At 69.4% G+C, this 21,646-nt stretch overlaps 2 protein-coding genes and 1 long non-coding RNA gene across 12 annotated transcripts; 2 read left to right on the top strand and 1 right to left on the bottom strand.

Annotated features, from left to right (window-relative positions):
- The first annotated feature begins 7 nt into the window (after positions 1 to 7).
- PLXNB3 (plexin B3) lies at positions 8 to 15,696 on the top strand. 8 transcript variants are annotated; one of them, XM_077889647.1, is made up of 37 exons: positions 8 to 161; positions 1,607 to 1,730; positions 2,891 to 3,007; positions 3,264 to 4,304; positions 4,647 to 4,826; positions 5,454 to 5,582; positions 5,676 to 5,776; positions 6,207 to 6,336; positions 6,497 to 6,653; positions 6,743 to 6,851; positions 6,934 to 7,048; positions 7,148 to 7,273; positions 7,343 to 7,459; positions 7,743 to 7,836; positions 7,920 to 8,089; positions 8,293 to 8,444; positions 8,704 to 8,809; positions 9,473 to 9,603; positions 9,854 to 10,030; positions 10,137 to 10,332; positions 10,513 to 10,704; positions 10,788 to 10,949; positions 11,039 to 11,190; positions 11,351 to 11,451; positions 11,530 to 11,753; positions 11,869 to 12,047; positions 12,214 to 12,280; positions 12,517 to 12,844; positions 12,974 to 13,077; positions 13,167 to 13,260; positions 13,611 to 13,795; positions 13,907 to 14,067; positions 14,244 to 14,391; positions 14,564 to 14,649; positions 14,717 to 14,792; positions 14,910 to 14,984; positions 15,284 to 15,696. In XM_077889647.1, exons 2-37 carry the CDS (start codon positions 1,671 to 1,673, stop codon positions 15,386 to 15,388), a joined length of 5,847 nt encoding a protein of 1,948 aa, XP_077745773.1. In that variant the 5' UTR covers positions 8 to 161; positions 1,607 to 1,670; the 3' UTR covers positions 15,389 to 15,696. The 8 variants fall into 8 exon arrangements, with proteins under 8 accessions (XP_077745773.1, XP_077745772.1, XP_077745769.1 ...); XM_077889646.1 differs by having other exon boundaries at positions 10,465 to 10,704; positions 14,585 to 14,649; XM_077889643.1 differs by having other exon boundaries at positions 10,465 to 10,704.
- On the bottom strand, positions 8,165 to 15,512 carry LOC144308732 (uncharacterized). Of its 2 annotated transcripts, none has more exons than XR_013375071.1 (5): positions 12,475 to 15,512; positions 10,672 to 12,374; positions 9,965 to 10,560; positions 8,807 to 8,909; positions 8,165 to 8,527 (listed from the first exon to the last, which is right to left on the bottom strand). It is a non-coding gene; the product is annotated as an uncharacterized LOC144308732 (long non-coding RNA). The 2 variants fall into 2 exon arrangements; XR_013375070.1 differs by having other exon boundaries at positions 10,433 to 10,560; positions 12,475 to 15,506.
- A 1,547-nt stretch (positions 15,697 to 17,243) lies between the features above and the next one.
- SRPK3 (SRSF protein kinase 3) lies at positions 17,244 to 21,612 on the top strand. 2 transcript variants are annotated; one of them, XM_077889652.1, is made up of 15 exons: positions 17,245 to 17,345; positions 17,428 to 17,558; positions 17,657 to 17,765; positions 17,855 to 17,942; positions 18,134 to 18,221; positions 18,630 to 18,736; positions 18,815 to 18,980; positions 19,076 to 19,101; positions 19,587 to 19,716; positions 19,810 to 20,049; positions 20,159 to 20,259; positions 20,619 to 20,726; positions 20,795 to 20,864; positions 20,945 to 21,037; positions 21,175 to 21,612. In XM_077889652.1, the coding sequence occupies exons 1-15, from the start codon at positions 17,290 to 17,292 to the stop codon at positions 21,357 to 21,359; spliced, it is 1,698 nt and encodes a 565-aa protein (XP_077745778.1). In that variant the 5' UTR covers positions 17,245 to 17,289; the 3' UTR covers positions 21,360 to 21,612. The 2 variants fall into 2 exon arrangements, with proteins under 2 accessions (XP_077745777.1, XP_077745778.1); XM_077889651.1 differs by having other exon boundaries at positions 17,244 to 17,345; positions 20,795 to 21,037.
- The last annotated feature ends 34 nt before the right edge of the window (positions 21,613 to 21,646 follow it).

Here is a 21,646-nt window from a genome sequence, read left to right as displayed (position 1 = left end):
AGGCAACTGGGCGGGCGGGGAGGGGCTGGGCAGCCCGGCAGGCCCCGCCAGGATAAGTCGGGTTGGGCGCGATTGCATTGTGGGGAGGGAGGCCGGGGCTGCGCCGGGCCGCACTTCTGGCACTGCCAGCTGCTCCTCACCCCTGCCAGCGGCCCACCCAGGTAGGCAGGGGCTGGGCTGGCGGGGGCGCGGGGGGCCGGGGCCGCCGCGTCGCGGGGCACCGCCACGGGCCGTGCTGGGACCTGGGAGAAGCCAGGGGTCTGCAGAGCCGCCTCGCCCGACAGGGCAAAGGCCCTCGGGCACCAGCCAGAGCCCCGGGACGACAGCCCCCGATGCCTCAGGGGCCCGGTACCCCTCCAGGCGGTGGCCCTGGAGCTGGGGGAGGACCCCTGGCTTCTAACCCCCATGGGAAAGCTCGCGGGGCGGGGGGCAAGGCATAGGGTAGGGAGGAGGCCCGCCTGGCTCCCCACCCCCACAGCCACCCAACCGGCCCAGCCAGGTGGCAGCGAGCCCCACTGCTGCCACCTCGCCCCGGAGCGAGCTGCTGGAGCCTGCCGTGGCCGCCGCCGCGCCACGGAGAAAGCGGGGACCCCAACCTGAGCGCACCTGCCCCTGCGCCACAGGCCGGAGCCCCTGCGCCGCCAGCCTCGTGGGCAGACGGTGCCCGGCGCGGCTGGCAGGAGACCAGCTGCCGGTCGCCACTCCCTCCCCCACCCCCTTGGCACCCCGCGCTCAGAGGGGAGCCCAGCATCCTGGGATGCTGCTCCCCTGGGGGCTGGGGGGGGAGGGAACAGCTGGCAACCATTGCCATGCCTGAAGCCAAGTGCTGAGCTCCTGGGGACCGGGCCCCTACCCGTCCCGTGCACCCCCTTTGCCTCGGCCCCTCCAGCAGCATCCTCCCCTGGCACTGCCCACTCCCATCACGCCGTACCTGGCACGATTTATGGGTCCCCCAGGGTGGGGCTGGATGGAGACAGGTCCCTTGCTCTCTGGCCAGTCTTATTCCCGGCCGAGGGGGCGGGGGGGGAGCAGGGGGGTAGCAGGTCTCCTGGACGCGCTGCCTTCGTCAGCACCTCCCTGCCCCCAGCCCGGACAAAGGCAGGCATTGAGGGCCACGACTGGCACTTGGACCAGGCGCCCAGGCTACCAAGGCTAAGGCTGGCATGGCAGGGGCTCAGCAGCCTGACCTTCCCGCGGAGGCTCGGTGGCCTACCCTGCGCCCTTGGCGGGGACCCGGGAGGGGGACACAGAGAGGACCACGCTGGCTGGCACGGGGCGGGAGTGGGGCGGGGCGGGCTGTGTGGGTCCCATTTTTCTGGCTGGAAGAAACCCTGTCCTTTGTCCCCAGGTCCCAGGGGGTGTCTCTCTGGGGGTGGGGAGTGGCAGGGAGCCCCCTGGCCAGAACAGCCCCGGGGGTGGGGGGTAAGAGCACCAGATAGTGAGTCCCTGGCCTGGGCCCGTGGACAGAGAGGACATTGTTGGGGTGGAGGCAGGGCCACTATTGACAAAGCTGCCAGCTGTGGTGGAGCCCAGCCGCCAGGCCCTTGGCCCCCCTGGCCTCACTCCTCCCTCAGGGCCAAGCCTCCACTGTCTCCCTCCCGCTCAGGACAATGCCCCCCACAGCCGTCTCGTGCCCGTCACCACTGCCCTGGGCCAGCTGAACTGCGGAGATGCGCCTCCCTTGGTGCCACACTGCCCGGGAGACCCCTCCGCTGCTCCCCTGCGAGGCGGTAAGTGTCTGGGGCCCCCGTCTACACGGATGTCCCCGGGCGGTCCAGGGCCGGGCCCGGCCCCGTAGCACAGGGGGGCCCGGGCGTGGGGCCCCAGATGCTGTCCCTCCACCCCCACACCCACACGCCCCAGACGCTGCTGCCAGTATCCCAGATCTAGAGGAAATGTCCCTGTCCTCAGGCCAGGCCTGACCTTCCTGCCTGTGTCCCGGAGATAAGGGGCTGGGGGCCCCCCTCGGGGCCCTGCCCCAGCTGGCACACCCACCAGGGCCCCGGCTCCGTCTCTGCTGCCAGGCTGCAGGGCGCGGACTGACGGTGGGCCTACCCCGCTGGCACAGGCGCACGTGGCCGGCTGTGCAGGACCCTAGCTCACGGCGGGCCCTGGCTTCTGTCCCCTTCTCCGTGGGTCCGTGCCCAGCAGCTCCGGCCGGCACGGGCTCTCCTTCTGTGCCTGTGGCGCCTGGTCCCCTAGACAGCCGGCCGGGGCCCAGGTGGCTGAGCGGGGTGGCTGCCCACGGCCCCGGCCAGCAGGTGGGGTGTGGGTCCACAGCAGGGGCCCCGCTCGAGCCTTCTCTGGAGGCTTGCACCCCCCGCCCCCCCCCCGCAAGGCCCACGGGAGATACCCCTGTGGTGTGAACGAAGGGCTCCGCATGGGTCGTGGGGGGGGTTGCCCCCTCCTCAGCGAGGCTCGCCCCTCTTTTCTCTCATGCCTCCAGGTCAACACCCCCAGGGGCTGGGGCCCACAGGCCTCCCCCTGCACCCCTCCCCACCTCCCCCAGCCCCCGCTCTGTCTGGCTCTCACATCTCCCCCCACCCCAGCCCCTGCTCTGCCCCCGCTGCTGCGGGCGGTCTCCGCCTGCCAGTCTCTGGCTGCCTCAGTTTCTCCCTGGCTGTCTCTCCCATGGCCCGCACTGCCTGTCCCCACCGCCAAGGGTCCAGTCTTTACAGCTGGCCCTGCCTGCCCAGGCTGAGTTTTCTCTCCCCGCCTTTGATGTCCCCTGCGCTACGGATGCCCCCCCAGCACGGTGGCCTCCTGCCTGAGTGGCAGGCACAGGATCCCCGTGACATGCCTTCCGCCACCCTTCCTGGTCCCGCATCCTCGTCCTTGCCCCCCCTTCCCCTCGCCCCACCCCCTGCCTCCCCTGGTCTCTCCCCATCAGCACCTCTGGCTTCTTCCCTGCCTCTCCCACCGCCCTTCTGTCCGCGGGAGTCCTTCTGTCCGTGTTCTGCGGCTGTCCGGGATCTGCCCCTCCTCCAACCATCTAGATGCAGAAAAAGTAGGAGATGAAAGCATTTCTTTCCTTGGGCACACGTGGGGGGGCCCCCACCCTCTCCGCCTCTCGGGCCCTCCCTTCCTCCGCGTCTCCCCCTGTCTGCTCTGTCCTCTCCCTCCCTTGTAGCTGTCCCTCTCCCGGGGTCTTCCCTCCCTCTGGGACTCTCTCCCCGCCCCCTTCCTCTGGGCCTCTGGCCGCCCTGGTGGCGCAGGCCGGGGTGCTCTCCCCGCCGGGCCTCACTTGCTCCGCGCCCCCCCAGGTGCCTGCGATGGCTCCCCGGCCTCCCCTCGGCCCCCACCTCCTGCTCGCGCTGCTGCTGAGCCTGCCGCCGCCCCCGACGCGGGCCCGTCACTTCTCGGCCCCCAACGCCACCTTCAACCACTTGGCACTGGCGCCGGGCCTGGGCACGCTCTACGTCGGTGCCGTGAACCGCCTCTTCCAGCTCAGCCCCGAGCTGCGGCTCCAGGCGGTGGCCGTCACCGGGCCGGTCCTCGACAGCCCCGACTGCGTGCCCTTCCGCGACCCGGCCGACTGCCCGCACGCGCGGCTCACCGACAACGCCAACCAGCTGCTGCTGGTGAGCGGCCGCGCGCGGGAGCTCGTGGCCTGCGGGCAGGTGCGCCAGGGCGTGTGCGACAAGCGGCGCCTGGACGACGTGGCCCACGTGCTGTACCAGGCCGAGGACCCCGGCGACGGGCAGTTTGTGGCCGCCAACGCGCCGGGAGTGGCCACGGTGGGCCTGGTGGTGCAGGCGCCGGACCGGGACCTGCTGCTGGTGGCCCGCGGCCTGGCGGGCAAGCTGTCGGCGGGGGTGCCGCCCCTGACCGTGCGCCAGCTGGCGGGGCCGCAGCCCTTCTCGAGCGAGGGCCTGGGCCGCCTGGTGGTGGGCGACCTCTCGGACTACAACAACAGCTACGTGGGGGCCTTCGCGGCCGGCCGCTCGGCCTACTTCGTGTTCCGCCGCCGCGGGGCGCGGGCGCAGGCCGACTACCGCTCCTACGCGGCCCGCGTGTGCCTGGGCGATGCCAACCTTTACTCGTACGTGGAGGTGCCCCTCGCCTGCCGGGGCCAGGGCCTCATCCAGGCCGCCGCCGTCACGCCAAGCACCTTGCTGGGGGCATTCGCCGCGGGCCCCGGCGGGGCGGGCGCCGCCCTGTGCGCCTTCCCCCTGGCGCGGCTGGACGCCAGCATGGAGCACGCGCGGCGCCTGTGCTACACGGCGGGTGGCCGCGGCCCCGGCGGCGCCGAGGAAGCCACCGTGGAGTACGGAGTCACCTCCCGCTGCGCCGCCCTGCCCGCCGTGAGTGCCCCTCCCGCCCAGTCCCTCCGCGCGGTCTCGGGGAGCTGCCGCCGTAGTCCCGGGCTGCGGGTGGCCGGGCGCTGTCGTGTGACAGCCGCGTGTGACCGCCTGGGTGGAGGATGTCAGGGAGGCGCCGGCTCCCAGCTGCCCTGGGCCAGCTTCTTCTGGTGTTTCTTCCTCCGACGCGTCGGCTTGTCCTGCCACGGGTGGGGGGGCGTGACCACTGTGGCCCGGATCCCCCAGGGCTCCTGGCCCTGCCCTGCGGCCCTGACTAGCTCTGGGCCCCGGGAAGGCACCCCCCGCCTCTTCCAGGGGCTGATCCTGCCCTCCCTGTCCACCCAGGACTCCCCCGAGTCGTACCCCTGCGGCGACGAGCACACCCCCAGCCCCATTGCTGGCTGCCAGCCCCTGGAGGCCGAGCCCCTGCTGCAGCTCGAGCAGCCCGTCAGCGCCGTGGCCGGCCTCCAGGCAGACGGGCACACGATCGCTTTCCTGGGGGACACGCAGGGTCAGCTGCATAAGGTGAGGTGACCGGGCCGCCCCAGCCCTGGACCCCCGACACCAAGCCCTCCCGCTGCTCGGCTAGGCCCGGCCTGCTGGCTTGCCTGGGTGTGCCCTGCCCCACCGTGGCTCCGGGAGCCCCGGGTACCTTCCACCTCTCGGGCTGTGTCCCGCCGGCAGGCTGAAAGGCCATGCCACACGCCGCTGGCTGGCCGGGTGCCACCTTTCGGGGCTCCTCCTTGCATGACTTAGGATGACTGCCAGGAGGCTCCCAATTTCTCTAGCCAAGAGCAGTCCGGGTGGGCAGGGATGCCACGGGGCGGGCTGGGCAGTGCCTGGTCCCCAGAGCCCACCTGGCCCCAGAAGTCTTGTCTCCCCCTGGCCCGCTTATCTCCCTGCAGCTGCCCGCCTGCCCCTGGCACCCAAGGCCCTTCCTTACCCAGGGTGGCTGGGTGATGGCGAACAGGGGGAGGTGATGCGAGCAGAGCAAGATGCCCAGGGGCCTGGCCTGGCCTCCCTGGGGTAGCAGGAAGGAGAGCTGGCTCTGTGGGACGGGATGCTCCCCGGGAGCCCCAACCAAGGGGAGAGCACGTGTCGTGAACGGTCAGCCCGTGGCCATCTCGAGAGCAGGCCTCGTCGTCCCTCCAGGTCTTCCTCAATGGCTCCCATGGCCACGTGTACCACTCCCAGCAAGTGGGGCCTCGGGGCTCAGCTATCAGCCCAGACCTGCTGGTGGACGGCAACGGCAGCCACGTCTATGTCCTCACTGCCCAGCAGGTGAGGCCTGTCCCCGGGATGGGGGGGACGGGGGGGCAGCACACAGGCACGAATCTCTGCACCCACTGCCCCTGTCCCTCGCTGCCCATCCAGGTGGACCGGGTACCTGTGGCAGCCTGCCCCGAGTTCCCTGACTGCACCAGCTGCCTCCAGGCCCGGGACCCGCTGTGCGGCTGGTGCGTCCTCCAGGGCAGGTGAGCACAAGGCCTGCGTCTGGACTTGGGCCAACAGGTGCCGGTGCAGGGAGGGCACACCCGGAAGTGGCCCTGGCCGTGCCGGGAGGCCAGCCTGGCCTCCTGAGGTGGAGGTGCAGGGCCGCTGTGCAGTCCCTGCGTCCCGCCCCACGTGGCCCCACCGCCCCATCAGGCCTCTGTCGCCTCACCCAGGTGCTCCCAGACCCACTTGGGCTCTAGGAACCCCTTCCGGCAACCCTCCCCTCTGTAGCGGTGGCCCCCTCTTACTCAGGTCAAGGCCCAAGCCTGCACACCAGCCCTTCCCTCTTGAGCTTCCCCCCACGAGCCCCGGCTCCCGCTCCCCAGCGGGGCCACCCTGCCCACCCTTGTGCCTCCGATCACCTGGGGAGCCTGAGACCCACACGGTGACCCCACAGGCCCCTGCCCACAGGTGCACCCTCAAGGGCCAATGCGGGCGGGCAGCCCAGGCCAACCAGTGGCTGTGGAGCTACGAGGACAGCCACTGCCCACACGTCCAGAGCTTACTGCCGGCCTACCGCCCCCGCCAGGAGCAGGGCCAGGTGAGCCGCCGGCCCCTAGGCTGCCCCCCGTCCTCCTCCTCCTCCCCGCTGCCTCTGCTCCTACCCCACTCTGCCCTAGCTCCAGCTCCTTCGGCAACAGAGCCGCACCCCCCCCACCCAGGAGCCCCTGCCTGCTCTGTTTTCCTTGCATGTATCCCAGGTCACCTTGTCTGTCCCCCGGCTGCCCACCCTGGCCGCGGATGAATACTTCCATTGTGCCTTTGGGGACTATGACAGCTTGGCCCACGTGGAAGGGCCCCACGTGGCCTGTGTCACCCCACCCCAAGACCAGCTGCCGCTTAACCCTCCAGGCACAGGTGAGGGGCCCCTGGGGCAAGGGGACAGGGGGCTGGGGCAGGAGCCACATGACGCGCCGTGCCACCGTCATCCCCACCCCCACCCCCAGACCACATCACCTTGCCCCTGGCTTTGATGTTTGAGGATGTGGCTGTGGCTGCCACCAACTTCTCCTTCTACGACTGCAGTGCTGTCCAGGCCTTGGAGGTGGCCGCCCCGTGAGTGCTGGGCTTGGCAGCCGGGGAGGGGTGGCGACCCCCGATGGAGCCCGACCTGAGCAGCACCCGCCTTCCCCTGCAGGTGCCGTGCCTGTGTGGGCAGCATCTGGCGGTGCCACTGGTGCCCCCGGAGCAGCCGCTGTGTGTACGGGGAGCACTGCCCAGAGGGCGAGGGGACCATTTACAGCGCCCAGGAGGTGGGTGGGCCTGGCCGCCCCGACCACCACCGCACACCCGCCCCACGCCCTGCCCGAGCCTCTCAACTTCTGGAGGGCTAAAAGGTCTCCTTTCCCCAGGCGGACGTCCAGGTGCGTGGCCCGGGGGCTTGTCCCCGGGTGGAGGGCCTGGCCGGCCCCGTCCTGCTGCCCGTGGGTTGGAAGAGCCGCTTGGCCCTGCGTGTGCGGAACCTTCAGCATTTCGGAGTGAGTGGGGGGCTGGCAGGGGTGGGGGCGGGGTGCCGTGTCCAGGGGCCTGACGGTGTCCCCTCCCAGAGCCTGCCCGCCTCCTACCACTGCTGGCTGGAGCTGCCCGGAGAACTTCAACGGCTGCCGGCCTCTCTGGAGGAGACGTCCGGGGACGTGGGCCTCATCTCCTGCCAGGCCCAGCAGGTGTGTGGCCGCCCCACAGCCTCACCTGCCGCCCTCAGACGCACCCCACACCTCACAGTGTTCCGAGCCGTCAGGGTCTCGCCGTCCCTCGTGAGGCAGGCTCGGTGCGGGCGCTGGGCGCGCGGCAGGAACACGGCACCCACGGCCTCCGCCCCGGGCTTGCGGTCTGGTGGGAGCCGGGGGCACGGAACAAAGGCACCCATTCTGGGAGGAGGGCCCCGGAGGAGACGGGGGTCGGGGTGTCCCGAGCCGGGCCCGGCCTGACCCCACCCTCCACCCACAGCTCCGCCCGTCCGTGGCCCAGCGGGAGCTCCGGGTGCCCATCTATGTCACCCGGGGCAAGGCTCAGCGGCTGGACAATGCCCACACTCTTCATGGTGAGCTTGGGGGCGGCAGGGCCGGCCAGACAGGGCATGTGGCAGAGGGGAGGTGCCTCAGCGCGCTGCCTGCCCTTCCCCAGTGACCCTGTACGACTGCGCCGTGGGCCACCCCGACTGCAGCCGCTGCCAGGCGGCCAATGGGAGCCTGGGCTGCGTGTGGTGCAGCCACCGCCAGCCCGCCTGTCGCTATGGCCCTCTCTGCCCCCCGGAGGCCGTGGAGCTGCTGTGTCCCTCTCCCCGCATCGACAGAGTGAGCCTCCAGCCCTCCCTCCCCGCCCGGCCTCGTCCTGTCTGCCCTCCCTGCCCCATGCCCCCCGCCGTCCTGGCCTCCCCCAGCTCAGGCCCCCAAGCCCTAGCAGCTCTAGCCCGCCCCAGGTGCTGGCTGCTGGGGCACCCCCACCACACAGTGGGGGTGGGTTGGGGAGACTCCATCGCCATCCTTCCCCGCTGCAGATTGAGCCCCTGACGGGGCCCCCCGAGGGCGGCTTGGCCCTCACCATCTGGGGCTCCAACCTGGGCCGGGACTTCGCCGAGGTGCAAGACGCCGTGAACGTGGCCGGCCGCCCCTGCAGCCCCGAGCCCTCTCTCTACCGCACCTCTGCCCGGTGAGCCATCCTGGCTGCCAGGAGCTGAGGACTGCTTTCCTGGGGAAGCCCTCGGAGAGTGGCTACCGAGAGAGAGGGGCGACCTGCAGCCAAGAAACGTGGGCCCGGGTCAGAAGCGCCAACAGATGAGCCAGGGGAGGGAAAGAGGGGTGGACGGGGGAGGTTCTGAGCAGTGGCTGGTGGGTGGCCCATGGCTCCCACTGAGTCAGGGGCCTGGTCTATGCGAGCCCTGAGCCGCTCCGGGGCCTCCATTCCACAGGATCGTGTGTGTGACATCCCCCGCCCCCAATGGCACCACTGGGCCAATCCAAGTGGCCATTAAGAATCGGCCACCAGGCATCTCAACCCAGCATTTCACCTACCAGGTCAGTGCCCAGCCCGGGGGGGCAGCAGGAGGGAGGGGCCGGAGCGAAACCTAGGTGAGGACTTCAAGGTTGGCCTCGGGGTAGCGGGCAGAGTTCCCACCTGTCCAGGAGGAAAAGCATGTGATCTGATCGAGCCTTCCGGCCGCTGAGTGGAGGACGGGCGAGGGGCAGCAGCAGGACAGTGGGGACCCTACTGCTGGCATCTGTCCAGGCGGAAGGAGGGCGGTGGAAGCAGCGAGTGCGGCAGGCAGGCCAGGGCGAGGGTGGGGGTGACAAGGGAAGGGAGCCGCTGCAGGACTCAGAGCGGTGGGGACTCGCTGCACGTCTGGTGTCTACAGGCCTAGCAGGGGACTGAGGGAGAGTGGAAGCCAGGAGGCCCAGGGCGGGAGCAGTGGGAGGCAGCGGCAGGCTAGTATCAAGGGGTCTGCAGCCCCCCAGGTTGGCGACCGCATCTCAGGATTTAGAGCGGGGGTGGGGGGGGCGGGAGGCGGAGGCCCGTGGCAGAGGACGAGGCCTCCTGAGGGGCAGAGCAGAGCTGTGAGGTCAGGGGAGGGGGAGGTCAGCTGTAGCCCAAGGGATAAAGGCCAAGCACCTCGGGGACTGGAGCCTGGGTGAGTGTCGGGCCAGGCTGCCATGGCTGCCCCAGCCTGCTCTGTCCCCCAGGACCCCATCCTGCTGAGCCTGAGTCCTCAGTGGGGCCCCCAGGCAGGGGGTACCCAGCTCACTATCCACGGGCAGCACCTCCAGACGGGAGGCAACATCAGTGCCTTTGTGGGTGCACAGCCCTGCCCTATGTGAGTATCTCTCCTCCCGGTCCCCACCGAGTTGCTGTCAGCTGGGGGTATGCGCCGTGGGCCTCATCATCCCCTCGTGTACGTGGGGGCAGTGGGCGCGGGGCTCTCTAAGGCCCCCCACCGAGTCCAAGAGAAATGGTCGCTGTGCCCACCCCTAGTGGTGCCCTCATTGAGGGTGGCAAGTGGGTCTCTGGGTGGGGGTGGCCAGGCCCAGGCTAGAGGCCGAGATGCCAGCCCCTCCGCCCTGCAGCCAGGAGCCGGTGTGTCCTGAGGCCATCGTGTGCCACACCATGTCCCAGGCCAGCCCAGGAGAAGCTGTGGTTCGAGTGGTCTTTGGCCACGCCCAGCGCACGCTGCTCACCAGCCCCTTCCAGTACACGGCCAACCCGCAGCTGGTGGCGGCGGAGCCCAGCGTCAGCTTCCGGGGGTGAGGACCTCGCGCCCTCAAGGCAGCCTCTGCTCCTGGCCGGGAAGGTGGGGCCGGGCCGGGCCACCTGCCACCCCCACCGCTGCTGACTGCCACCCTGACACAGGGGCGGGCGGCTGATCCGAGTCAGGGGCACGGGCCTGGACGTGGTGCAGCAGCCCCTGCTGTCGGTGTGGCTGGCGGCCACGGCGGAGGTGCAGGCTGCAGGTGCCGAGCCCCGGGACCCAACCCCGAGGACGAGCTGTGGGGGCCCCGCCGCAGCGCCCCAGGCTTGTATCCAGCTTCGGGAGGGCTTGCTGCAGGTGAGCACCCCACAGGCAGGCGGCAGGGCTGGTCACACCCGGGGCGGGGGTGGGGTGGGCCACTCTGCCCCTGGGGGCGAGCAAGGGAGCCCCGGCTCACCCCTCCTTGTCCCGGCCCCTGCCGCCTCGCAGTGCTCCACTGTCTGTTCCATCAACTCGTCCAGCCTCCTTCTGTGCCAGAGCCCTGCCGTGCCAGATGGGGTGCACCCCCAGCGGGTCTTCTTCACCCTAGACAACGTGCACGTGGACTTTGCCAGCGCCAACGGGGGCCAGGACTTCCAGTACCAGCCCAACCCCCGTCTGGCGCCCCTCAGCCGCGAGGAGCCCACCCGCCCCTACCGCCTCAAGCCGGGCAACGTCCTGGACGTGGAGGTGAGGGCTCCGCTGGCGAGCTCCGTGCGGGGAGCGGGGACACAGGCCGGGCCCCGCGGCTCAGGCTCGGGTCTCTCTCCCAGGGCCAGGGCCTCAACCTGGGGATTAGCAAGGAGGAGGTGCGCGTGCACATCGGCGACGGCGAGTGCCTGGTGAAGACGCTCACGCTCACCCACCTGTACTGCGAGCCGCCCTCCCGGGCCCCGCAGCCCGCCAACGGCTCCAGTGCCCTGCCGCAGTTCGTGGTGAGCCGGGGCTCCAGGGGCACGGGTGGCTGGGCAGGCGGAGCCCTGGGCCCCCCCACTCAGGAGCCTGCCCCCCACCCTGCCCTCAGGTTCAGATGGGCAACGTGCGCCTGGCCCTGGGCCCCGTCCAGTACGAGACTGAGCCCACTCTGTCTGCCTTCCCCGTGGAGGCCCAGGTGGGCCTGGGCCTGGGCGCCGCCGTGCTGATCGCCGCTGTCCTCCTCCTCACCCTCATGTACAGGTGAGAGGCCCCTCCTGGTGCCGCTGCCGGTGCCGCAGGCACCTGCACAAACTCCCCTCTGCACTTCGGGAAAGGTGCCAGAGGTGGGCTTCCAGGCCTGGTGGCCTCAGGGGCCCCACCGTCTAGGGCCAGTGACTAACACCTGGCCCCTGGGGTGCAGGCACAAGAGCAAGCAGGCCCTGCGGGACTATCAGAAGGTTCTGGTGCAACTGGAGAACCTGGAGATTGGTGTGGGTGACCAGTGCCGCAAGGAGTTCACAGGTGAGGAGAGCGCAGCGGGGAGGGCGCCGGGGGCCCACCTGAGCCCGAGCGCATACCTCGGTGGCTCCCCGCCCGCAGACCTGATGACCGAGATGACCGACCTCAGCAGCGACCTGGAGGCCAGCGGGATCCCCTTCCTGGACTACCACACCTACGCCGAGCGGGTCTTCTTCCCGGGGCACGGCGGCTGCCCCCTGCAGCCTGCGCTCGAGGGGCCCGGGGAGGAGGGCCGCCGTGCCCCCGTGCGCCAGGGCCTCACTCAGCTCTCCAACCTGCTCAACAGCAAGCTCTTCCTCCTCACAGTGAGGGCTGCGTGGCTGGGCGGGGCGCCCGCGGGGTCTGGAAGGGGGGCAGCGGGCACGGGGGCGGGGGGGCCAGTGGGGGGCCTCCCCTGAGTGCCGGCGCCCCTCCCGCCAGCTCATCCACACCCTGGAGGAGCAGCCCAGCTTCTCCCAGCGGGACCGCTGCCACGTGGCTTCTCTGCTGTCCCTGGCGCTGCACGGCAAGCTCGAGTACCTGACGGACATCCTGAGGACGCTGCTGAGTGACCTGGCTGCCCACTACGTGCACAAGAACCCCAAGCTCATGCTGCGCAGGTTGGCTTTGGCCCCACCGTGGGCCTGGCAGCAGGGGTGGAGGCTCCCCGCTGAGCTGCACCCCCACCCCCCACCCCATCCCGCCTTCCCTCCTTTGCCCACATCAGCCCAGGGACAGGGTGGCCCAGTGACACCCTCTCTCTGACCTGGGGTCTGCTCCCCACAGGACAGAGACCATGGTGGAGAAGCTGCTTACCAACTGGCTGTCCATCTGTCTCTATGCCTTCCTGAAGGTGAGGGGCGCCCGGGATGGCACCGTCACCTTCCCCTCATCTGAAGGCTGCTGCTGTGGCCTCCCCGACCTGTGCCCACAGTTTCCCTGGGGGCCTCGGGGTATGAAGGGTGGGGAAGTGAAGGGTCAGGTGTGAGGCAGAGGCCGGCTGTCATCGTCCTCCCTCCACAGTGGACAGCCCCTCCCTGCCCCTACCTTGTCCCGGGCGCCGACTCTGGCCCGTCCTGATGGTTGCAGGAAGTGGCCGGTGAGCCGCTGTACATGCTCCTCCGGGCCATACAGTACCAGGTGGACAAGGGCCCCGTGGACGCTGTGACCGGCAAGGCAAAACGGACCCTGAACGACAGCCGGCTGCTTCGGGAGGACGTGGAGTTCCGGCCCCTGACGCTGATGGTGTTGGCGGGCCCCAGGGCTGGCGGGGCCGCAGGGGGCGGCGCGGTGCAGCGCGTGCCCGCCCGGGTGCTCGACACAGACACCATCACCCAGGTCAAAGAGAAGGTGTTGGAGCAAGTCTACAAGGGCACCCCCTTCTCCCAGAGGCCCTCAGCGCACGCCCTAGATCTCGGTGAGAGCCCACCACCCCCCGTCCCTGCGTGGGGCCGTTGCCACCTGTACACGCTGAGCCCCGCCTGGCTCCAAATGGCAGACTGGGAGAGCAGGCTGCGGGCTGACTGGCCTCCCTGGGTGCCCCCAGAGTGGCGCTCGGGCCTTGCTGGTCACCTAACCCTGTCAGATGAGGACCTGACCTCAGTGACCCAGAACCACTGGAAGAGACTCAACACTCTTCAGCACTACAAGGTGCCAGGCGGGCAGGGGCTGGGGGGGGCAGGCCCCCGCCCCCGGGCCAGCCCAGGAAGGAGCCCAGCCTCTGCTCACCTGCCCCCCAGGTCCCGGATGGAGCCACCGTGGGGCTCATCCCCCAGCTGCACAACGGAGGGGCCGTCTCCCAGAGCCTGGCCCAGAACTGCACCCCGGGGGAGAGTGAGTCCTGTGCCCCCACGTGCCCCCACGTGCCCCAGAGCCTGGAGCGGGCAGGCGGGACAACCGGTCCTGCCTTCTGCATCGCCTGGGTGTCCCCCACACCTTGCCGGGGAGGGGGGCCGCCAAAGCTGTACGCAGGGCCATGGACCTGGGGCGGACCAGGGCAGCAGCTCGTCCTGGCCGGGCAGCTCCGGGACCGGGGGCTGTTGGGCTGAGCTCTCCTCCCGCTGCCCTGGTTCTGCTGCCACCCCCAGCCCCACCGGGCCAGGTGAGCAGGCTGGGCAACGGCCGCCAGCGCTGGGGCAGGGGGGACGGGGCGCGGGACTGAGGCCAGACTTCCGGGCCCTCAGACATTCCCATGCTGGAGGATGGTGAGGAGGGTGGGGTCCACCTCTGGCACCTGGTGAAAGGCACCGAAGAGCCAGAAGGAGCTAAGGCCCGGCGCAGCAGCCTGAGGGAGCGGGAGCGGGAGCGGGAGCGGGCGCGGGCCAAGGCCATCCCGGAAATCTACCTCACCCGCCTGCTCTCCATGAAGGTGGGTGGGCTCCGGGGCTGGGAAGGCGCCCCGGGGGGGGCCCCTGACCGGGCTGGGGGTCGGGCCTGGCGCCAGCGCACACCGCCCACACGGCCCGCCCACGCCTTCCAGGGCACCCTGCAGAAGTTTGTGGATGACACCTTCCAGGCCATCCTCAGCGTGAACAGGCCCGTGCCCATCGCCATCAAGTACCTGTTCGACTTCCTGGACGAGCTGGCCGAGAAGCACGGCATCGAGGACCCGGAGACGCTGCACATCTGGAAGACCAACAGGTAGGTCGCCGGCTGTCCCCCACCCCGTGCGGAGGGCGGGGGCCACAGGGAGCCGAGCTGGGCAGCCCCCGGCCTGGATCTCCAGCCACCCTGAACGCGGACTGGCAGACAGCTCCCCGTGGAAGTCAGGTGGGGGGCCTGGGCTGACGGCGCGTCTGCGGGCCTGTGCCCCCCAGCCTGCTGTTGCGGTTCTGGGTGAACGCCCTGAAGAACCCGCAGCTCATCTTTGACGTGCGCGTGTCAGACAACGTGGATGCCATCCTCGCCGTCATCGCCCAAACCTTCATCGACTCCTGCACGGTCTCCGAGCATAAAGTGGGCAGGGTAAGGGCAGGGCCGCCCCGGCTTACGGGGTGAGCGCCGCGGGGGCTCAGTACAGAGCCCTGAGTGGCGCTGGGGCACGGGTGGCACAGAACAGGGGCCAGGAGGCTGGGCGAGGGGGCGCTGGGGGTACATCCGGTGACAGGGCCGGAGCTCCCCCCACCTCCCCGCTCAGGCCCACTCCTACCCGGAGCAGGACTCCCCAGTGAACAAACTGCTGTATGCCCGGGAGATCCCTCGCTACAAGCAGATGGTGGAGAGGTAGGTGTCGGGGCACCAGGCCCGGGGGGCAGGGGCTGCCCGCCCCTAACAGCGTCTCCTCTGCCAGATACTACTCCGACATCCGCCAGAGCTCTCCGGCGAGCTACCAGGAGATGAACTCGGCTCTGGCAGAGCTCTCTGGGGTGAGGCACGGCCCAGGGGACACACGGCTGCACATCTGCGTGGGTGCAGAGGGGAGGGGCGGGGCTTGGGCTTTAAGGTCCAGGCTGGGGCCTCACCTCTGCACGGTCGGTCCCCAGAACTACACGTCTGCTCCCCACTGTCTGGAAGCTCTGCAAGAACTCTACAACCACATCCACAGGTATTATGACCAGGTGAGGCCTGCGGTACTCCAGGGGGGAGGGGCACACCCCCAGAGCCCAGAGGGAGGCCCCAGGGACCTTGGGGGTGGGGTGTGGGACTGAAGGAGGTATCCAGGCCCAACAGGCGGAGGGGAGGGAGGGCCCATGTTAGGGAAGAGGCGTGACTTCAATCCAGACTCCTCAGGGAGGCATGGGGCAGCCCCTGCCGGATCCGGAAGCTTCTGCTGAGATGGACACAGGGCTGGGGTGTCCCTGAGCTGATGGACCGAGGGCAGAGGCGTCAGGCAGGGCACCCTCCTCTTCCCTGGCAGATCATCAGCGCCCTGGAGGAGGACCCTGTGGGCCAGAAGATGCAGCTGGCCTGCCGTCTGCAGCAGGTAGCGGCGCTGGTGGAGAACAAGGTGACGGACCTGTAAGCTTGGGCCATAGCGGACGCCCAGCGGCCTGCAGAGGAACAAGCAGGCCCTCCCACCACGGTGCCTTCTGACCCCTGGATGGAGCCAGCAACCGAGGAGGGGCCGGCTGGGAGCGGAAGGGGGTTGTGCCCACCAGGAGGCTCCCTGCCACCTCTCCCGCCACGGCCACCGGCCCTTCGCTCCCCTCCCTGGGCTTCTTTCTAATTTATAGGAATCCTTACCTCTTCTCCCACCTCCCCCACTGTATTTATTTGCTTGCTGGAGAATCACATCTGGAAATAAAGTAGAAATACATCTTTTTAGCAAAAGCCCGATCCCCAGGCCCCGCCTGGCCCTATGAGTCTACTCAGCGCTTCCTCGCTTGGCCGTCCCCCAGCCCCATGGCTGTTACTCCCTGCCTAAGGAAGAGGGGGTCACCAGGCACCCCCAGGCCTTGCTCTCCTCTCTCCCCTCGCCTCCCCTGGCCCACCAGCCCCCTTGTCTGCCTACCATGCCCTGCCAGTTCTTTCCGGGCCCAGGGACAATATGACCTAGTGTCTCCCATCCTAGGCTAACCAGCGTCACTGCCGAGCCCCCTCGGCGCCTCTCTGACTCCCCAACAGTCCCTAGCTGGCCTCCCAGCTCCACACTTGGCGCCTCCACTCCCTCCCGGGAGCAGCCAGAGTGATCCTTCTAAAGAGCACAAGTGCCCCTCAGCCTCCTCGGGAGCCTCAGGCTAGTGCCCAGGCCTCCCGGCCTCCCTCCCATCCCCACCCCACCCCACCCCACCCCCGCCTACCACTCTGGCCCAGGAGGTGTCCTCCTGTCTGTTGGGCTGTAGGCCTCACCCCAGCCAGACCCCGCACCTCCCTGGATGCTTACCCACTTACCCCTTCCTGGGGAGCCAACGCTCCCCCATCCCTTGGATGCAGTCCCAAGTCACAGGCTCCAGAGGGCTCTGCTGGACCCGACCCTGGCATCCCTCTGGTATGTCCTGAGAGTTGTGGGCTTGTCTGGTCCCTAGAGGAGGACATCCGAGGACAGGGCAAGGTGGATGGTGAGCCCAGCGAGGAAGGCGGGGATGGCTGCAGGGCCCAGAGGAGCTGGAAGGGAGAGCACACGGGGTCGGTGCTGGAGTCCTGAGCGGGTAGGCTTCCAGGCTCTGACCCGGTCCCGGCACCTCCGGTGGGAGGAACCAGTTGCCCTCAGCTCAGGCCTTGACTCATTCATCCAGAATCCCCAGTGACACCACGCACCACGTTCGGGGCCAGAGGGGGGGGAGCGGGGGGAGGAGGCTCCTGCCGGCCTAAAGGGTCAAGAGGTCACGTAAGGTGGAAGAGCACGGAGTGTGCGCAGGGAATGGGGTCTGCGAGGGAACAGGGAGGGTCACCTCTGGGAAGGCGACCACAGGGGCCAAGCAGGAAACCGGAGAATGTTCCAAGTGTCACTGCTGTCCTAGGGCATGTGAGCTCTGTGGGGGGGCGGGGGGCGGCCTGAGGACCAGGTTGCCCACTGCCCCCCTCAGCTGGCTCCAGCTCTGCCGTGTGGGGACTCGGCCTGGGAAGCAGGCCGCTGACACACCCCCACTCAGTGGGCCCCCCCCCCCCGCCCCGCCCCGCCACAAGGCCTCAGCCTGGGCACTGCGTTAGGGCATCCTGCCGGGGCGGGGGGTGTCCCCCTCGGCGCGAGCGTGGAGGCCAGTGGCCCCGACGGTCCCCAGCGCGGCCCGTCGCCGGTGGGGGTGGGGCGGGGGCCGCCGGTGGCCGGCGCCTCCTCCCGCCGCATACCTTGCCCACAGCCGAGCAGCTGGGAGGCTATTTATAAAGGCGGGTGAGCTCAGCGGCCGAGCCTATAAATGCCGGGCGGCGGCCGGCCCCACGGGAGCAGCCGCCGGGGCGCGGGAGCTGCGGGCCGCGGCCGGGATGAGCGCCAGCGCGGGCGGCGGCGGCGGCGGGGACAGCGGCGGCAGCAGCAGCAGGTAGGGCTCGGCCCGGGCTCTCGGGGGGGCCCCGCACCCCGGCACCGCGCGCTCACCGCCCGCCCGCCCGCCGCACCCGCAGCTCGCAGGCGTCCTGCGGCCCCGAGTCGTCGGGCTCCGAACTCGCCCCGGCCGCGCCGGCGCCCCGGATGCTGCAGGGGCTGCTGGGCTCCGACGACGAGGAGCAGGAGGACCCCAAGGACTACTGCAAGGGTGAGGCCCGGCGGGCGGCCCGGCGGCGGGAGGGGTGGGCCGGGCGCGGCACCCCGACCGCGGGGCCCCGCCGCCCACCGCCCGGCTCCCGTCCGCAGGCGGCTACTACCCGGTGAGGATCGGCGACCTGTTCAATGGGCGGTACCACGTGGTGCGCAAGCTGGGCTGGGGCCACTTCTCCACCGTGTGGCTCTGCTGGGACATCCAGTAAGCACCCCCGCCCCCCGGCCCCGGGCCCGCCGCGAGGCCCCCGGGCTCTGGCCCGCCGGCAGCCGACGCAGGCCTTGGGGTTGCAGGCGCAAGCGCTTCGTGGCCCTGAAAGTGGTGAAGAGCGCGGGGCACTACACGGAGACGGCCGTGGATGAGATCAAGCTCCTGAAATGTGTGAGGCGCCTCCCTCCCCGCTCCCCGCTCCCCGCTCCGGCGGGGCGGAGTTCCCGGAGTTCCCGGAGGGGCAGGCTCCAGCTGGCAGGCAGGCCCCGAGGCCCAGACGAGGGCCCGAGGTGCCCCGGGGGTGCCCCAGGCGGCAGCTGGCGCGGGGCACGCCGGAGCCAGTAGTGTCCCCTTCGCTCCAGGTCCGAGACAGTGACCCCAGTGACCCCAAGAGAGAGACCATCGTCCAGCTCATCGATGACTTCAGGATCTCAGGGGTTAACGGGGTCCGTATCCTTCCCAGTGTGGCAACGGCAGGGCCAGCTACTGCCATCCCAGCCACTAGGTCCTCAGTTTCCCGATCTGCACTTCTCCCTTCCAGGGACACTAGTCTACAGAATAGCCCCAGCGCTTTGGGGGTTTGTGTTTATACGTGGGGGGAGGGGGAGCACACGGCCAGGTTGACACTGGTTGTTCATGGGCATTGCTGAGTTACCCCAAATGGCAGCAGCTGCCTCTGTGGCCTCACCCGGGCTCTGGGACGAGCACAGAAGGTACCATTCCAACTGGCACACCTGAGAGCGACAGGGACCCTCTAATGACATCAGGAGGGTGGTGACTGTGCACCCGCAGAGCCTCGGGTGGGTGGGGCCTGCGCCCCAGCTGTGCCTGCTGGCCGCCCTTCACTCCCAGCCCCAGATGTGTGCATGGTGCTGGAAGTCCTGGGCCACCAGCTCCTCAGGTGGATCATCAAGTCCAACTACCAGGGCCTGCCCGTGCCCTGCGTCAAGAGCATCGTGCGGCAGGTGAGCGTCGTGTGCTCCACGGGACAAGTGTGACAGGCAGACGGACGGGGCCGCTCGAGCTCACCTGGCCCTCCTCAGGTGCTGCACGGCCTGGACTACCTCCACACCAAGTGCAAGATCATCCACACCGACATCAAACCCGAGAACATCCTGCTGTGTGTGGGTGACGCCTACATCAGGCGCCTGGCCACTGAGGCCACCGAGTGGCAGCAGTCAGGGGCACCGCCCCCGTCCCGCTCCACAGGTAGCAGGAGCTGGTGGGCGGGGGGGCCTGTGGGCCTCAGCCCCTGCCTGAGTCTCTGTTCCTCTCTCTCCCCCAACGCTCCCCTGCCCTCCCAGTCAGCACTGCCCCCCAGGAGGTCTTGGTAAGTTGGGGTGCCCCTCTCCCTGGGCTTCCTCTCCCTGCCTCCTCAGAGCTCCCTCCTTGGGTCTCTGGTCCCACCCCCCCACCTCTCCCCCCAGGATGAGGGTGACACACAGCGTGGGTCACAAACCCTAAACTGTCCTCGGGGGCTGCTGGGCTTGCCACTGCCTCAATGGAAGAACGCTGCGTCTAGGGCCAGGTGGGGCCCAGAGCATCCCCAGGGGAGCCCCCCCACCCCAGAGGCAGACCCATCAGCTCCTTTGCAAACTGCAGCTTTGGGGAGACCAGAGGGGGATGGAGACAGGAGGCAGGTGAAGGGCTGGTGCCAGGGGTGGGGGGCTGGAGTCTGGTGATGTTCAGTCACCCAAAGTAGCCCTGGGGCCCGGAGACCTTGGCCCCTGCAAGGCATGCAGGCACCGGCAGAGGCTTGGGTTGGTCAGGGGGTGGGTGAAGGGAACCCGGGGGTGACCCTGGCTCTACTGGCAGACCGGTAAGCTGTCAAAGAACAAGAGGAAGAAGATGCGGCGCAAACGGAAGCAGCAGAAGCGGCTGCTGGAGGAGCGGCTGCGGGACTTGCAGAGGCTGGAGGCCATGGAGGCGGCGGCGCAGGCTGAGGGTGAGGGCCCCGAGGGTGAGGGCCCAAGGGCGTGCCCACCAAGCACAGCCACCAGGGCCTCTGCTCACACGCCGCCTCTGCCCATCTCCCCAGACGCCGGCTCCAGGCTAGAGGGGGGCAGCGGCTCCACCTCCTCTTCCGGCTGCCACCCTGGGGGGACCAGGGCTGGCCTCTCCCCTGCCTCCTCTTCCCCCGCTGGAGGGGGCGAGCGCAGCCTCAGCCCGGGCTCCCAGACCTCAGGCTTCTCCGGCTCCCTTTTCTCTCCTGCCTCGTGCTCCATCCTCTCAGGCTCCTCCAACCAACGGGAGACCGGGGGCCTCCTGTCACCCAGCAGTAAGTTGGGCAGGGCCTGTGGGTAGACTTGGTGGGTGGCCGGCGGGCAGGGCTGCCTGCCCCCACCCCAGGCCAGCTCAGTCTCTCCCCACTTCTCTTCCTTCTCCAGCACCGTTTGGTGCCTCAAACCTCCTGGTGAACCCCCTAGAGCCCCAAAACGCAGACAAGATCAAGATCAAGATCGCAGACCTGGGCAACGCCTGCTGGGTGGTATGAGCTGGCCTGGAGAGCAGAGCTGGGCACCCTGCTGAGGGCAGGGGCGCAGGCCCGCTCCCAAGGAGCCCGTTGGGGCCCACAGTGCCACTCGACCAGACCCCAGGGTCTGCCTCATGACTCAGACCCAGGACTGGGCCCAGACCAGCATCTGTCCCATCCAGTCAGCAGAACTGGACCCACTGCAAGGGGCGGGGAGGCCAGTCCCTCTCGGGACCTCTGGGGACCCTGAGGCTGAGCGAACCCCACTGGGCTCCTTGGGTTCATGGGCCCAGAGGCGGTGGGAGATGGTGGGGGCCAGTGGGGGCAGGCCGGCTGTGGCCCCGGCTGCTCCCCAGGGCTCCCCTTGCCTCCAGCACAAGCACTTCACCGAGGACATCCAGACTCGCCAGTACCGGGCTGTGGAAGTGCTGATCGGAGCGGAATACGGGCCCCCTGCCGACATCTGGAGCACGGCGTGCATGGTATGCCTCAGCTGCTGCTGCCCAGGGCCGGCCCACCGGCTGGCAGCTTCACCTTCTCCCCCTTCCAGGCCTTCGAGCTGGCCACCGGCGACTACCTATTCGAGCCTCACTCTGGAGAAGACTACAGTCGTGACGAGGGTAGGGGGAGGCCGGCCCTGGGCTCAGCCTCGGGGCCTCCCAGCCGCCCGGCTGCCCCCCAGCCTCCTCTCTGTCTACAGACCACATCGCCCACATTGTGGAGCTTCTGGGAGACATCCCCCCAGCCTTTGCCCTCTCAGGCCGCTACTCCCGGGAGTTCTTCAACCGGAGAGGTAGGACTGAGCAGGCTCCGTTCTCCTGGATGTCCAGGGTAGGGCAGGGCCCACAGGCTCCCAAGCAGGGGGAGTGCCGGGTCCCGGGGCCTTCCCGGCAGAGCCTCACCCAAGGCCACTGCCCCCCCACCCCCCAGGAGAGCTGCGGCACATCCACAACCTCAAGCACTGGGGCCTGTACGAGGTGCTCATGGAGAAGTACGAGTGGCCCCTGGAGCAGGCCACGCAGTTCAGCGCCTTCCTGCTGCCCATGATGGAATACATCCCCGAAAAGCGGGCCAGCGCCGCCGACTGCCTCCAGCACCCCTGGCTCAACCCCTAGGCCTCGACGGGCACTTTGTGCAGCTTGAGGCGGGCCTTGATCACCCTCATGCCCCTCCCAGTGCCTTCAGGGAAGGCGGGATGCCTCCTGCCACCCTCCTGGGTGCCAGCTTTCTCATAGCCCGTGGCAGGGCAGGAAGATGCTGGAGCCTGGCCCACCGTTTAGAATTCGTTCTGCCCCCAACCCTCACAAAGGGCCCTGAGTGGGAAGTGTGCGTATTTCTTTTCTTAATAAAGTGTGAGCTGAAACGTCAGCATCCTGGAGTGACAGGAGCGCGGCGGCCGAGA

The sequence above is a fragment of the Canis aureus genome, chromosome X, assembly GCF_053574225.1.
Source record: "Canis aureus isolate CA01 chromosome X, VMU_Caureus_v.1.0, whole genome shotgun sequence".
In the NCBI taxonomy this organism is placed as follows: Eukaryota; Metazoa; Chordata; class Mammalia; order Carnivora; family Canidae; genus Canis; species Canis aureus.
Note: the sequence above shows the minus strand (reverse complement) of the source record. Positions and strands in the feature narration are given on the sequence as shown.